At 30.7% G+C, this 13,553-nt stretch overlaps 2 protein-coding genes across 2 annotated transcripts; one reads left to right on the top strand and one right to left on the bottom strand.

Annotated features, from left to right (window-relative positions):
• Positions 1-875: 875 nt before the first annotated feature.
• LOC108487877 (E3 ubiquitin protein ligase DRIP1-like) lies at positions 876-2,657 on the bottom strand. The gene is made up of 5 exons (XM_017792219.2): positions 2,449-2,657; positions 1,995-2,347; positions 1,869-1,916; positions 1,672-1,744; positions 876-1,055 (listed from the first exon to the last, which is right to left on the bottom strand). The coding sequence occupies exons 1-5, from the start codon at positions 2,626-2,628 to the stop codon at positions 876-878; spliced, it is 834 nt and encodes a 277-aa protein (XP_017647708.2). The 5' UTR covers positions 2,629-2,657.
• Positions 2,658-10,862: 8,205 nt separating this feature from the next.
• Positions 10,863-13,189, top strand: LOC108467748 (stress-response A/B barrel domain-containing protein UP3-like). The gene is made up of 2 exons (XM_017768506.2): positions 10,863-10,982; positions 12,248-13,189. The coding sequence occupies exon 2, from the start codon at positions 12,307-12,309 to the stop codon at positions 13,084-13,086; it is 780 nt and encodes a 259-aa protein (XP_017623995.1). The 5' UTR covers positions 10,863-10,982; positions 12,248-12,306; the 3' UTR covers positions 13,087-13,189.
• Positions 13,190-13,553: the final 364 nt, after the last annotated feature.

The raw sequence follows: 13,553 nt of genomic DNA, 5'->3' as shown, positions 1-13,553 counted from the left end.
TATTGCTTTATCATAAATATTAATCAATAATGCTGAAAAATTCGTTTTTTCCCCCTACTTTTGATGTTCGTGTAGCGTGTATTTTAATTGATTTTTGGTTGAATTTTATTTTTTAATTTTTGTATTTTCCGTGAGTTGCGGATTCAATTAAGCTGTGGATTTAGTCGTTAACTCTTTAATTTAATCATGTTTAAGTCTTTATATTTTTGAATTTTAAAATTTTAATTCAAATTCAAAAACAAATAAACTAAAATAACCAAAATAGTAACAATAACTTAAGCAATTTTTTTAAACTTTTCATTTTCTTCTAGATTGCATGCTTTATGTTCATAAATGGGTGTTTACTAAATTATTGAATGTGCCACCACACCTTTTTTATTTTTTTAACGTGGTACTTTGTATTATTTTTGAGTATAATTTAGTACTTGTATTTGACAAAATTTATATATTTTGGTACCCAGTGATAATAAACGTTAACTTTTAATGTTTAATTTAGATTTTAAGGTTGATTTGATGAAAATTAATAATTGATATTATTAAGTTTGAATTTTTATGATTTTGTTAATAGAATAAATTTAGTGTTAAAATTATGAATTTATTTAATTTGTCAAATATAGTCGAATGAATATTATTTAATTTGGGTTTTAAGATTGATTCGATGAAAATTAATTATTAGGGACTGAAACTAATGGAATCAACACCAATTTATGAACCAAAAACAACAGAAGAAAAATAAGAAATGTATAATTAATTGAAACTATTGTGTATTAGGAAACATATAAAATGACCGGGCTATGTTAATTTGGAAAGTTCATTGGTATACCAGGAGAGTTTATCAATTGGAAGGATATCATAGGCTCCATCCCATTTGAATTTTACTGCAAAGCGCACTGCTTCATGGACCTTCTATACGTTAATTCCATCAAAAAGTTCCTGCCGTCACCTTCCTCGGCTGGCACCGGTTCGATATCTGATACGGCCTCTAGCCATGTGTCTATCAGGTTGTTTAGGGTTAAGGTTGGCATCAATGGATGACCCAAACACATGACTTCAACCTGCATTCAAAGCATGTTTCATAAATCATATCTTTCAAAGTCTGGAACCCAAAAATCTAAAAAGATTTAGAGTTTAGTTGACTTGAGCTTGAAAAACTATACTAGTTGTCAATGCCATTCATGGATTCAACCTGAATCTGACACGACCAAACAACTCTACTACTTATAGGCTATGAATGTATCATTAATATGAATAAGCAAGTGGGAGCATATACGATGAAAATATCATGGAGTCCTCTATGTTAGGAGTCAAATTGCATTTTATCCCTTTTACTTAAAAAATAGGTACATTAGTTCTTGTGTGTTAGATCAAAGAATAAACTAGTCTTTTCTGTTAAAAGTTTCATTCATTTTTACTATAAAAAATTATCATGGTTGGCAAAATAACCAGATAGTTACACGTGGTGTGCCACATGTACCTCATTCTGACGTACAAGGATCGGTTTTTAACAATAGAAATGGATGAAATTTTTAACAGAATGACCAGTTTGCTTTTAAATCTAACATACAAGGACTAATTTATTTATTTTTAAACAAAAAGGCAATTGCAATTTGAGGTTTAATACAACTTCTTCCATGGTACTTTGGACACGTATGGAAGCATAAACAGCATTACCTCAGATTCATGTTTGAGGTTTAGCTTCATTGCAAGATACTTGTTCACAATGGATAAGGCTAAATCTCCATTCCTGAATCAATTGCACAAATACATTAAACGTAAATCTACAATGGATCCACAAATTAATTCGAATCCCACACTACCCATTGACATCAGATGTAAAATACAACTAATTAATAAAGGGTTTAACCTACTTGGTACTAATAAAAGGTTTTGGTATTTGAGGCAATGCCATGTCGTTCCTGAAACAACAAAACCAATAAAAAAAATTTAGGATTCAGGATTTAGGATAATTTTTTTTAATAATTAACGTTTCTTACGTTTCTTGACTTGCAAGCAAGCAAAACCACACAGGGCGTGGGGAACAACTGCTATCTTGGTTTAGATACACAATTTCTCCGCATCGGTTCAATGAATCAGTCGACTTCTCAAGACCACTCGTATCGGTTTTCGACATCTCGTTTGCGGTCCCTATCTTCAAACCCTCCTCTCTTTGGCCGATCAGAAACTTGCAATATGGCTTCCTCTGCGTCCTCCTCCTCCTCTTCACTTGCACTTCAGTTCCAAAAGTTTCGCCATCTTTATGACCTCCTAGATGTTCCCAGCACAGTCCTTTCCTTGCTCTTTCAAGAGAAAACTCGCGCTCCGTAGGTTCGGAATTGTCTAATTCATTCTAATACATAAAAAAGGGGGGGGGGATGTAATGCAAGGTACTATGAGATGCATAAAAGCTATTTTAGCATCAAGAGACTATGTGTTAGTGAAAAATGATACCTGTTTCATGATAGGATTCATGGAATGATTTGAGAATCTATTTTCTGTGTTGTCTTCATTTGGTTTTTCCAGGGGAAAAATTTGCATTACAAGTTTCTCCAATTTATGGTCATTTCTGTAAAAGAAAAGTACATAAATGGAGATTATAAAATGATAATATGGAATTGCAATTGGGTACATAAATAACTGGTGTAAAATCTGTAAATGTGATGCCCATGGATTTTAGGTGGGAGTGGATCGGGTATATTGGGGTTGTAATTTTTTTGGTCATTTTAATTTGGGTTAGTTTCAAATTTTAAGTATCTAAACTTTTGGTTAGACTTATCCAAAGGTTAGGTAGTCTGTTTTTCCCGATTTAATTTGGGTTGGGCTTGGACAAAGATTTTTGTATTTTACGCTGATTCATAAACAACTCTAATTTGGATCAATTTTATGTTTGCATAAATTTTGGATTTAAACTGTTTCAAATTCAAGTTGTTATGGGATTATGTTTTTTCAGGTTGGGTCATTTTTAGTTAATTGTTCGAGTCATTTTAGATTCAAATTGTTTTGGATTTGGGTTATTTTAAGTTGAAATCATTTCAGGTTCAAATCAATTTGAATTGAAGCCATTTCAACTTTAGGTTGTTTTGTGTTCAGATTATTTAGGTTTAAGGTTCAAATTTTTCGAGTCGGGTCATTATGAGTTCGAATCATTTCAGGTTCATATTATTTTGGGTTTGGATTATTTAGGGTTCAAATTGTTTCAAATTCTTATCAATTCCAGTTTAGATTAAACAAATTCATATAATTCACCTTTTATAATAAAATCAAATTGGTTAAAATTTAAAATTTGATATTTTATTCGAATTCAGAATTTATACGTCTAACTACGAGGAAATAAAACAAAAAGATACAATTTTACCTTAGCATGTGTTGAGGAATGGAACCGAGATAGGCATCGCACGTTGGACAGTAATGTGTTTTTTCCTTCTCTACTTTCTCATAGATGCATTGTCTGCAAACTGTAGGACGCACACACAATGTAATTTCAACGTCAAGCAATTTAGAAACATATACCAGCAATGTTTTCTTCTTGTTTTTGGACAGTAAGAGAATGTTTAGCATTAAGTAACTCTAAAAATGTCTTTTCTATACAATAGTAACTAAATTCAAATTGAACCAGTTCAGACCCTTAAATAGAATGCAAAGCTTTCCTAAGGTTGTATTCTCTACCAAGGGCGAAGGGGAGGGTTGGCAGGAGTTTTGGTACAAAATGAAAATTGCTGCTTTAATCCTTTTGAAAACTATAAAGATATAAACCAATACAATGATAAAAATGTATTTTAACTCTCATAAAAATATATAACTTAATCTCGATCTCCATTAAAAAAATGTTAGCTTTGCCCCTATTTACTACTAACAATATTGCAAAAAAAATATTGGGACCCGAGACTTTACTTATAACTCGACAAATTTCTAATTGTTGAACCGAAGCATGCAATGAAAAGCCTATTAAGGGAAGCAAATTTTTGGTGAAAAATACTTACATGTATGAAGGCAAACACATATGGTAGTTGCTTCCCTGTAAATGTTTGAACAAAGGGGACATGTTAAGAAGTCCATAAGTGGCCTCCTTTGAACATTTATGTAATCATTCGACATGATAGTATGTCGTTATAGAATAATGTCTCACTTGTAATATTTACTAAATTTTTGTCTTCTTGATACTTTTAATTCATCAAAAGTATCCGTAGCCTCCTGCATTGAAAGTAATATAAAACAAGCATTAAAACCGATGTGACTAGTGATGTTATATTATTTAAAGGACCGCAACTAAATAGACAGGGAATTTTTTATTTGAACTCGAAAACATAATTAACAACCTAATTAGTTTTGAACATAAAAAGTTAACAACTTGTACTTGAAATAATTTGACCTCAAAAATCTAAATCTAAAACTCGAGCAACCCAAATTCAAAGCAACTTAAATAAAATAGAACTCATAAATTTTTAAACTCAAATTGACCTGACCCAAAACCAACTTGAACTATCAAATTGCAACTAAAGCGAATAAAGAAACCCTAAACATCATGATTTGAAATTGGAAGTCCATTGGTTGTGCTAAAGGTAAACAATTGGCTAATTTGGATAGCAAAAATATGGATTCATAGTACAAAGATAAACCATATGAAGTTGAAGCATACATATGTATGCGCCCATTGCACGATGTTTAACATGCAATGTATTAACATAGAAAAATTGAAATGCATGAAAAAAGTTGACCGGTTAAAATATGCTTCAAGTCTTTGTACTCTTTGTACACTTGTGATTTGGTCTTTCTACTTTTATTTTATGGAATTTAGTTCATTTACTTTTCAGATTTAATCATATAAGTCTAGTTGTGAAACATTGTTAAAATTCTTCTATTAAACATGTAATACAAAATTGATATTATAATAGACCTAAATTTAATATAAAAAATTTTAAGTTATTAACAATTGGACCTGAATTTTAAAATCTAAAAAATTTAAGAGAAAATTATCTGGAAATCAGTAAACCCATTTCTTGATTAACAATGCTTAACATGATGGTGATGTATCTACAACAATTTCAGCAAAGAAAAAATGCTCTGCAACAAAACCTTGCAAAATGCCTTCATTTTAATTAAAAAAAAAAGACACAACATGATGCACAAGCCAAGTTTTCAAAGTAAAAAAATAAAACAAATATTTGAACAAATAATAATAATAAAGCAAAAAAAAATCAACAAAAAAAAATATAAATAAAAAAGACCTAACTTGTCAAAAAGAGCAAATATGATCAGAACCTATAATGAAATTGTTTAAAAAAAAAGATTCGACCCACTCAAAACTTAAGCCTTAAACTTGACCAACCCAAATCCAAAACAACTTGAATATAAAATAAGGTGAAGATTTTAAAACTCGAATTCAAAAATTGCAACAGAAGACAATAAAGAACATTGATCATGGTGCTAAAGATAAAGATTTGGTTAATTTAGATAGCAAATACGAATCCATAGTACAAAGATAAACAATGAAGTTCAAACATACACATGTATAAGCCTATTGCTTGATTAACAATTGTTTTAACATGATAAACTAAAATTCAATAAACCAATTCCTTGATTAACAATGTTTAACATGCAACAAAACATTGCAAAATGCCTTAATTTCAATCAAAAAGTAAAAATCCGAAATTTTGCACAAAACTCCCTTGATTTTTTGTTTAAAGTATCACAACTGAATAAACGAGTAAATTTTAATTTAAACTTGAAAATGCAGTTAATTAATTCAAATCTGATTGACTTAATTAATCTTAAACATAAAAAATCGAAGTCTGAACTTAAAATAACTTAATCCCAAAAATTTTAATCACAAATTGAAAAAACCCAAAATAACTTTAATATAAATATAATTCGAAAATTTTAAAACTCGAATTGACCCGACTAAAAAATTGAATACAATAAAGGCCCTAAACATCATGATTTGAGATCGGAAGTCCATTGGTGGTTCTAAAGATAAACCATGAATTTCAAACATACATGCATGTAAACTCCTATTGCTTGATTAACAATGTTTTAACATGCAATGCATGTAAAAAGGGGTGACAGATTAAAATGAACTAAAAAGCAATAAACCCATTACTTGATTAACAATGTTTAACATTGCAAAATCATTCATTTCAACCCCCCCAAAAAAAAAAAACAAAACCCAAGTTTTCAAAGTAAAAAATAAAGCAAAAGAGATTCAACAAAAAGACATTTACCACTTCCTTGCAGAGCATGAAGAACAGTATCTGTTGAACTAAATGTAGGCTTTCATTTCACCAAGGCAAAAAATGGGGTAGTGGGGGCAAAGTGCAATGGCCTTTTTGAACACTGAAAAAAGGGTTTTGAAAATCTTTGAAGGCAGTGACGTTTTAAGCTAAGAAGGGACAGGAAAGGCACTGAACCCAACAACATCAGTTACTTTCTAATATCTGTAAGTTAGCTGAAGAACTTAGAAACGCCGCCGTGACTTGTTTTCTTTAATAGGTGTTTGTACCATCTTTGTTCTTTTATGAGTCACCTAAGACTCTTTTTTTTTTTCTATATTTTCTTATCAGATTTATAGTTTATATTTAGTATTTGTAGTTATTTCTTTTAATAATATTATTTTTAAAGTTAGAATATATGCTCTTTTCTTAAAAGTATAATATGTTTTTTCATTACACTCAATTACTTGTTGATTAAACTCTTTAAAATATCATTATGATTTCAATCATATCATTTGTAGAGTTTGGTTAATAGCTTAAATATTACGCGATAACGTGATAATTTAAATCCAGCACAAATCAAATTGTATACGTGTGTAATTATTGTATAGGTAATCTGAACTCGATGTGTTTAAAGAAAAAAAAGAAAATATATATTTTTAAAAATTTTGATGACTGTCTTTCCTTTTTAACACGTTAAATCCAAATTAAATTCAAATTATTTATACGATAGATACATATTACAATTTAATTCACATGTTTTAAATATAAATTCATCATATTCAAATTTACATTTAACACTTAAATATTCCTAGCTAAAGTGATGAAAGATTGATTAATACAATAATAACGATTAAAACTTTCCTTTCTACTCTCTCTTAAAAAGAATAGATTAATTAAGAAAAACTCCCATGAGGTGTATAATAAATGTTTAATTCTAAATTGAGTATTATAGTTGTAAAATTATTTAATCGCAAATAAGTAGATTACCAAATTTGGGGTTGTGTGATTTGTAACATCAAAACAAGGTTAAAAATGAATACATTCATTTAACTAGAGCAATGAGTCATTTTATGTAACGGTTATACGGATATAAATTATTTTTTTGAACAATTTCATTATAGGTTTTGATCATATCTATATTTAGGTGACATAATGCTTAGAACTACGTATCTATAGTCATTCCTCAACCCATAAATATAAGGATAATGTGCTTCAGTACACTCGAACCCACGTCCTCATACATTGACAACAATACGCATGTCAATTGAAATAAAACTCAATTGGCAGATATAAATTATTATATATGGATACAAATTGGAAGTTTCATTCTCATCATGATACAAAACATAAATATTATAAAAAATATAAATTAAGGGTGTTCACCCGTCCCTAAAACACGAATCTGGTCAGAATTGTGTGAGCGTATGGATATGTGAATTGTACTCGAATGATAAAAAAAAATCAATGATTTGTAAGGTTAATAATCCTATACTAATAAGAAAAGAGTGTAAAATATTTAGATAGAACATTTTTTTATAACTTGAGCAATTAGCTTAAGTACCAAGCTTAGTTTACTATTGAAGTTAAAAATTGTTTTTGAAACATGTGAAAAAATTATATTCAATTTGTCAATAATATAATCTTTTGAAGAAAAAAAAAAGATTTTATAAATACTCAAAGCGGATAAAGATAAAATATGTCGAGAAGGGAACACATTAAACTCAAAGCAATAGACTTGTCCTATACACTCGGTCCTAATGACACCCTTCATTGACCACAATAGACATCTCAGCATTTAATATTACCAGGAAAGTGTGATTATCATGTAATAAGACTATCATTGCTAAAGAATGAGGTACTTTATTTACTCCTCGACGAGTAAATAAAAAAAGACTACTGTTGAAACTGCAAATCAACAAACCGAAGTTTGACACATCAACCCTTGGGTGATTTAAAGCAGAAATGGTTACTAGAGAATCCGACTCCAACAAAACCTGGTCGACATGCAAACACAACCAAGAAAGAGCCTCACGAATTGCGAATGCTTCAGCTATGCAAGGATCCATTAAGGAATGAACAAAACCAGTAAAACACTTCACAACCATACCATTAGAATCCCTTAAAACAGCAGCAATACAAATTATTGACAAGCCCCAAAATTGAATTTTAATTGACATCATTAACAAAATAATCAAATAATTGTGTTAATTTATTTAAAGAATTAAACGTTTCACAATTTGAGAATTGAATTTATTATCATAATCTTGATTTTTTTTAAAAAAAATCATCGAATTATTTAAACCATGCTCATTAACAAGTGAATCAACAGTACTATCCACAGGAGATGGCACCGTCACGGATTGCACAACTTTGAATTTACAACTAGCCCGCTGCCAATTTTGCATATAAAAAATCAGCAAACAACAATATATATTACAAATTAAAATATATTATGCTATATATTTGAAATAAGGCTATATATACTCTAATGAGGTTAAAGAATAGTTTCAGCCAAAAGCACATTTATGAAAGTTAAATATAAAATCTCGATTTAAAAATATAATTTGATTTTAAAAGCTTTATATTTACTATTACTTTTGGTTCATGTTTCATACGGTGTTTTATAAACACAACAGTTCCAAATTGTTTATGTGGTAGATACGCATATATTTATAATTTGATTCAATATTTTAAATATAATTGATATTAGATATAAACTTATATTTGATACTTAAATTGATGCAATATATTAATACTTTAAGAATTCATTTAAAATGTTAAAGTGTACTGATTAATTCTAAATTTAGACGATACACGATAAAATTAGACGATAAAATTAACAAGAAGACTTAATTGATGCTGTGTTAGTGTTAGATGCAATTCACACCATCTTGGTAGGCATCGCAGAAACCTTGCCATCGGCTACTTACGACATAATCAATCCCATCGCTAGGAAAGTGTAGTTACGTCCTAGCAAGGCGCCACATAACTCCTCCATTAGCACTTCATAATAAGGCAACTATCCGCTAACACCCACAAACAACTCATCACTAAGCCCATGGCCTGTGTAAGACCCTGCTCATCACCAGAAGGCAACTCTCTTTCGCACTTCAACTACTACGTGGTAGCTCCTTCCAAGTGACTCTCGGTATTACGGTGTAAACGAAACTAAATTATCAAACTCAAATCTTATATCAACAACATTTTATACTATTTTTTTTACCCTAAATCTTTCTAAACGACTTTTGACGGTGTAAACAAAACTCAAACCTTATATCAACAAAATTTTACTTTAGTATAAATTTAATAGGAATATATAATATAAATTTTAGTTTCTGAATTTGACAATTAGGTCCATTTTGGTACTTATATTTATTTTGTTTACTTTTGTACTTAAACTTTATAATTAGATCCATTTTATCCCTAAACTTGGATTCCGTCAATATTTGATGATATGACTGGTGTTCTTGAAATATGACTGGATTAGTTGATTGGACCGATAAGACTAAGAACTAGCCGGTATACTGGTTCAAACAAAAAGGTTGAATCAATTGAATTTGAAATTGCACGAAATCGGTAAAAATTGAAAATTGGAACAAAAATCAGTAATTGAACAGGTTGAACCAATTTAATAAAAAAATTATTTTTTGAATTTTTATGAATTTTCAATTATTGTTGGTCCAGTAGTTGAATTAATCAAACCGGTTGAATTGGGAATCAGTGCTCTAGTCGGTTTAACCACAAGTTCGATTATTAGAACACTGTATGTGACACTTTAAGATTGAACCACCTCATTAGAGGTAAGCAAAACTTGATTCGACTCAAAAAATTATTTTTTTATTTCGAATTAAGTTATTCAAATTATTCAAATTTTTCGAGTTAACTTGAGTAAGTAATTTGGTTTTCAAGTTCGAGTTGAGTTGAATTTTACAATTTGAATAACTCAAATAATTCAAACAACATATTAGTGTAAATACCTTTTTGGTCTCATCAATTTTGAAAATAAACAAATTGAACTCTCTTAACAAAATTATAAAAAAATATTTATAAAATTTTCCAATATTTCAGAAAATATTTTAAAATTTTCCAAAATAATAATTCTGAGGACCTAAATAAGTAAATCATCAATTCAAGTTTATCATACTAAAATATCTTTTTTTCCTCTTATTTTGTTTTGAATGAGTTTTGAGATTTATGTGATTTAATATGGAATTAGTTATATTGTAACAAGATTTTAATTTCACATGTTTATTTTTAAAAATTTAACTCAAAAAAATTCACTAAATTCAACTCGAGTCGATTCTAAAAAATTTAAAATTGAGTTAGGATGATAAAATAGGACTTGTCAACTTGACTAACTTAAATTTTTTTCGATTCGATTCGATTTATGTGACACAATCTTTGAATGCCATGTCATAAAACCTTTATATTTTTCAAGTTTAAGAAACAAAATAAATCTAGTTGTCAACTTCATGTACCAAGTGGATCAGAAAAAGTGTAGGCATCAAAGTGGACTTAGTTATCAAGTTCAGGAGCCAAAAATTATATAATCCCATTTAAAATATATATAATTATAAGGCCCAACCAAATGTTACTTAGGCCAATGTGATTTGGGCCGGCAGAAATAACATTTTTTTTTTCACATGACATATATCCAACCACGCACATGCTCTTGACCTTCTTTAGTCAACAAAACCAAGACCCCATAAAACCAAATCCGCATTTCTTACAATTCAACCACAAAAATAGGCAAAAAGACGCCGCAATTTCTCCAAGGTTAGTGTCAGTCCACTCGCTCAGCTCATTTACTTCTCTTTGTAATCTATTTATATAATCTTTAGTTGATTTTTGCCTTCAGCTAATCTCATATATTTCTTTTTAGCACATTGGTTTTTTTTTTTTTTCTCTCTTTGAATGGAGGGAAGAAAAGGGGCACTTAATTATAACGATTCATTTGGTTGCATTGTTTGGGATTTTGATTTTTAGTCTTAGAATCTCATTTCCCAATTTGGGTTTGTGTTCTTTTTAGAGATTATGCTATGGGGTGGTACTTAATCGTTGTAACATTTGAATTGCTAGTCTGTAGTTAATGTTGCTTTTAGATTCTTATAATTTTAAAATGGTTTTGGTTTTGGGGTTTTTGAAGTTTTTGGTTGATTCTAAATTCTTATAATTTTGTAGGCAGTGTTGAAGTTTTGTTACTTTTGCTCCAACTATTAGTCTACTTCTTGTTTATTTTGATGCTGTATGAAATCTCGCCCTCTCTTTTTTTCTCTCCATTTCGCCCACTTTCTCGTCTCCCAAACACCTTAAAAGACCCTTCACTTTATCTACTAGTGCATTTCTTCTTTCTTATTGTTTCTACTTGATTTATGCTTCATATTTCTTTTTGTTCTTTATTCAGTTGTTCTCTTTGCATTAATGTAAAAAAGGTACTTATTATAATGATTCGTTTGGTTGAATGTTTCGGGACTTGGCTATTAATCTCAGATTCTCATTTCCAAAAAATGGGTTTGGGATTTTTTTTATTGATTTTTATGTTTGTTTTTAGAGATTATGCTATGGTATTGGTAGTTCTTGATCGGTGTGGTAAAAGTAACAAATCATATTGCATTTTGCCCCCTTACTAAAAAAAAAGCGGCAAATTAATAGATCATAGAGCAAATTTCATCCATTTCTTCTGTAAAAAGTCGGCTTGGTTGACAAAAAAATAAAAAATAAACAGATAGTTACATGCAACGTGTGACATGTACCTTATGTTGATATACAATGACCCATTTTTAAGGGTAAAAATGGATGGAATTTTTGGTAAAAGGACTAGTTTGTCCTTTGATCTAACATACAGGAATAGAAGGGACGAAATGCAACCCGACTCCTAGTATAAGAGTCTCTATGGGTACTTGCATTGTGACATTTTAATGGCTAGAGTAATGTTAATGTTGAAGGGTTTCGATTTTGTAGTTGTTGAAGTTTTGGTTGATTGCAAGTTCTGAGCTACATTTATATGGAAATTCATCTCTATTTGATCTCAAATTTTGCAGGTAGTGTTGAAGTTTTGTTAATTTTATTCCAATTATTAGGCTACTTGTAGTTTATTTTGATGCTGTGTGTAAAACCTCGCCCTCTCTTTTCCCCGCCATTTTCTGTCACTTTCTCATCTCCCAAACACCCCAAAAGACCCTTCACTTTATCCACCAAATCCTCGAAAACCTCGATCACCATGTCCATTGTTGAGCATGTTGTACTTTTCAAGGTCAAAGATGACATTGACCAGGCAAAGGTCAATATGATGCTCAATGGCCTCAATGGCTTGGTGTCTCTCGACCCTGTTGTCCACCTTACTGCAGGTCCCGTCTTTCGCACGAGGTCTCCAATCTCCAATTTCACGCACATGCTCCATAGCCGGTACAAGTCCAAAGAGGATTTGAACTCATATTCCGCACACCCCGATCACCTTCGTGTCGTCAAGGAAAATGTCCTCCCCATTTGTGATGATATCATGGCCGTTGATTGGGTTGCCGATAACGATCCTTTGCCGTTGTCCTTACCCTGTAACTCTGCCATCAAAGTGACCTTCTTGAAACTTAAAGAGAATGTTAATGATGAAGTGCAAGGTGAGATTTTAGGGGTAATTAAAGGGATTAAGGACGGTGTCTCCGGTATTCAACAGATCACTTGTGGGGAGAATTTCTCACCCGCAAGAGCTAAGGGCTTTTCGATTGCCTCGGTTGCGGTTTTTAATGGAGTCAATGAAATGGAAGAGATTGAGGGAAACGAAGAATATGTGAACCTACAGAAACAGAAGGTTAGGGATTATTTGGATGGTGTCATAGTTGTTGATTATGTGGTGCCATCATCATCATCATCATCAAATCTTTGATATGTTATTAACTACAAAGAAAACCTTGTTACTTGCTTAATTAATGGTTGCTGTTGGAACAATATTCAACTTTGAATAATTTTGGGACTGATTGGTTTTTAAATGCAAGATTTTGCATTTTATTTGGATGGTTTCATTGTTGCTGATTATAAGATGCCATCATCATCATCAAAGTAAATCTCTTGAATACACCAAGGGGATGAAGCCATGAAATTTTCATGGGGGAGGGGCCTTTGCTGGTTAAAATGTGAATTTTTCATTATATTAATTTATAATATTACAAATTGAAAAAGGTGGTTTAGCAATTTTCTCAATTTTTGGGAGTCAAGGCCATTGTGTAACTTGAATCCACCTTTATGTATTGAACCATTGCATGCTAAGAATTTATCAAACCTGTCATTTTGAATACTTGACGATTGTCTCGAATTTAAAAGGTTAAAAATCAAGGGTGAATGCAAAGGGCGGGC

This window comes from Gossypium arboreum, chromosome 7, assembly GCF_025698485.1.
Source record: "Gossypium arboreum isolate Shixiya-1 chromosome 7, ASM2569848v2, whole genome shotgun sequence".
NCBI lineage: Eukaryota > Viridiplantae > Streptophyta > Magnoliopsida > Malvales > Malvaceae > Gossypium > Gossypium arboreum.
Note: the sequence above shows the minus strand (reverse complement) of the source record. Positions and strands in the feature narration are given on the sequence as shown.

Coding starts and splice junctions, on each gene's coding strand:
- LOC108467748 (XM_017768506.2), top strand. CDS start 12,307: ATGCTGTGTGTAAAACCTCGCCCTCTCTTTTCCCCGCCATTTTCTGTC.
- LOC108487877 (XM_017792219.2), bottom strand. CDS start 2,628: ATGTACCCAATTGCAATTCCATATTATCATTTTATAATCTCCATTTAT. Junction 1,745..1,868: donor AAACCTTTTATTAGTACCAA/GTAGGTTAAACC, acceptor CAATTGATTCAG/GAATGGAGATTTAGCCTTAT. Junction 1,056..1,671: donor ACCTCAAACATGAATCTGAG/GTAATGCTGTTT, acceptor CTTTGAATGCAG/GTTGAAGTCATGTGTTTGGG.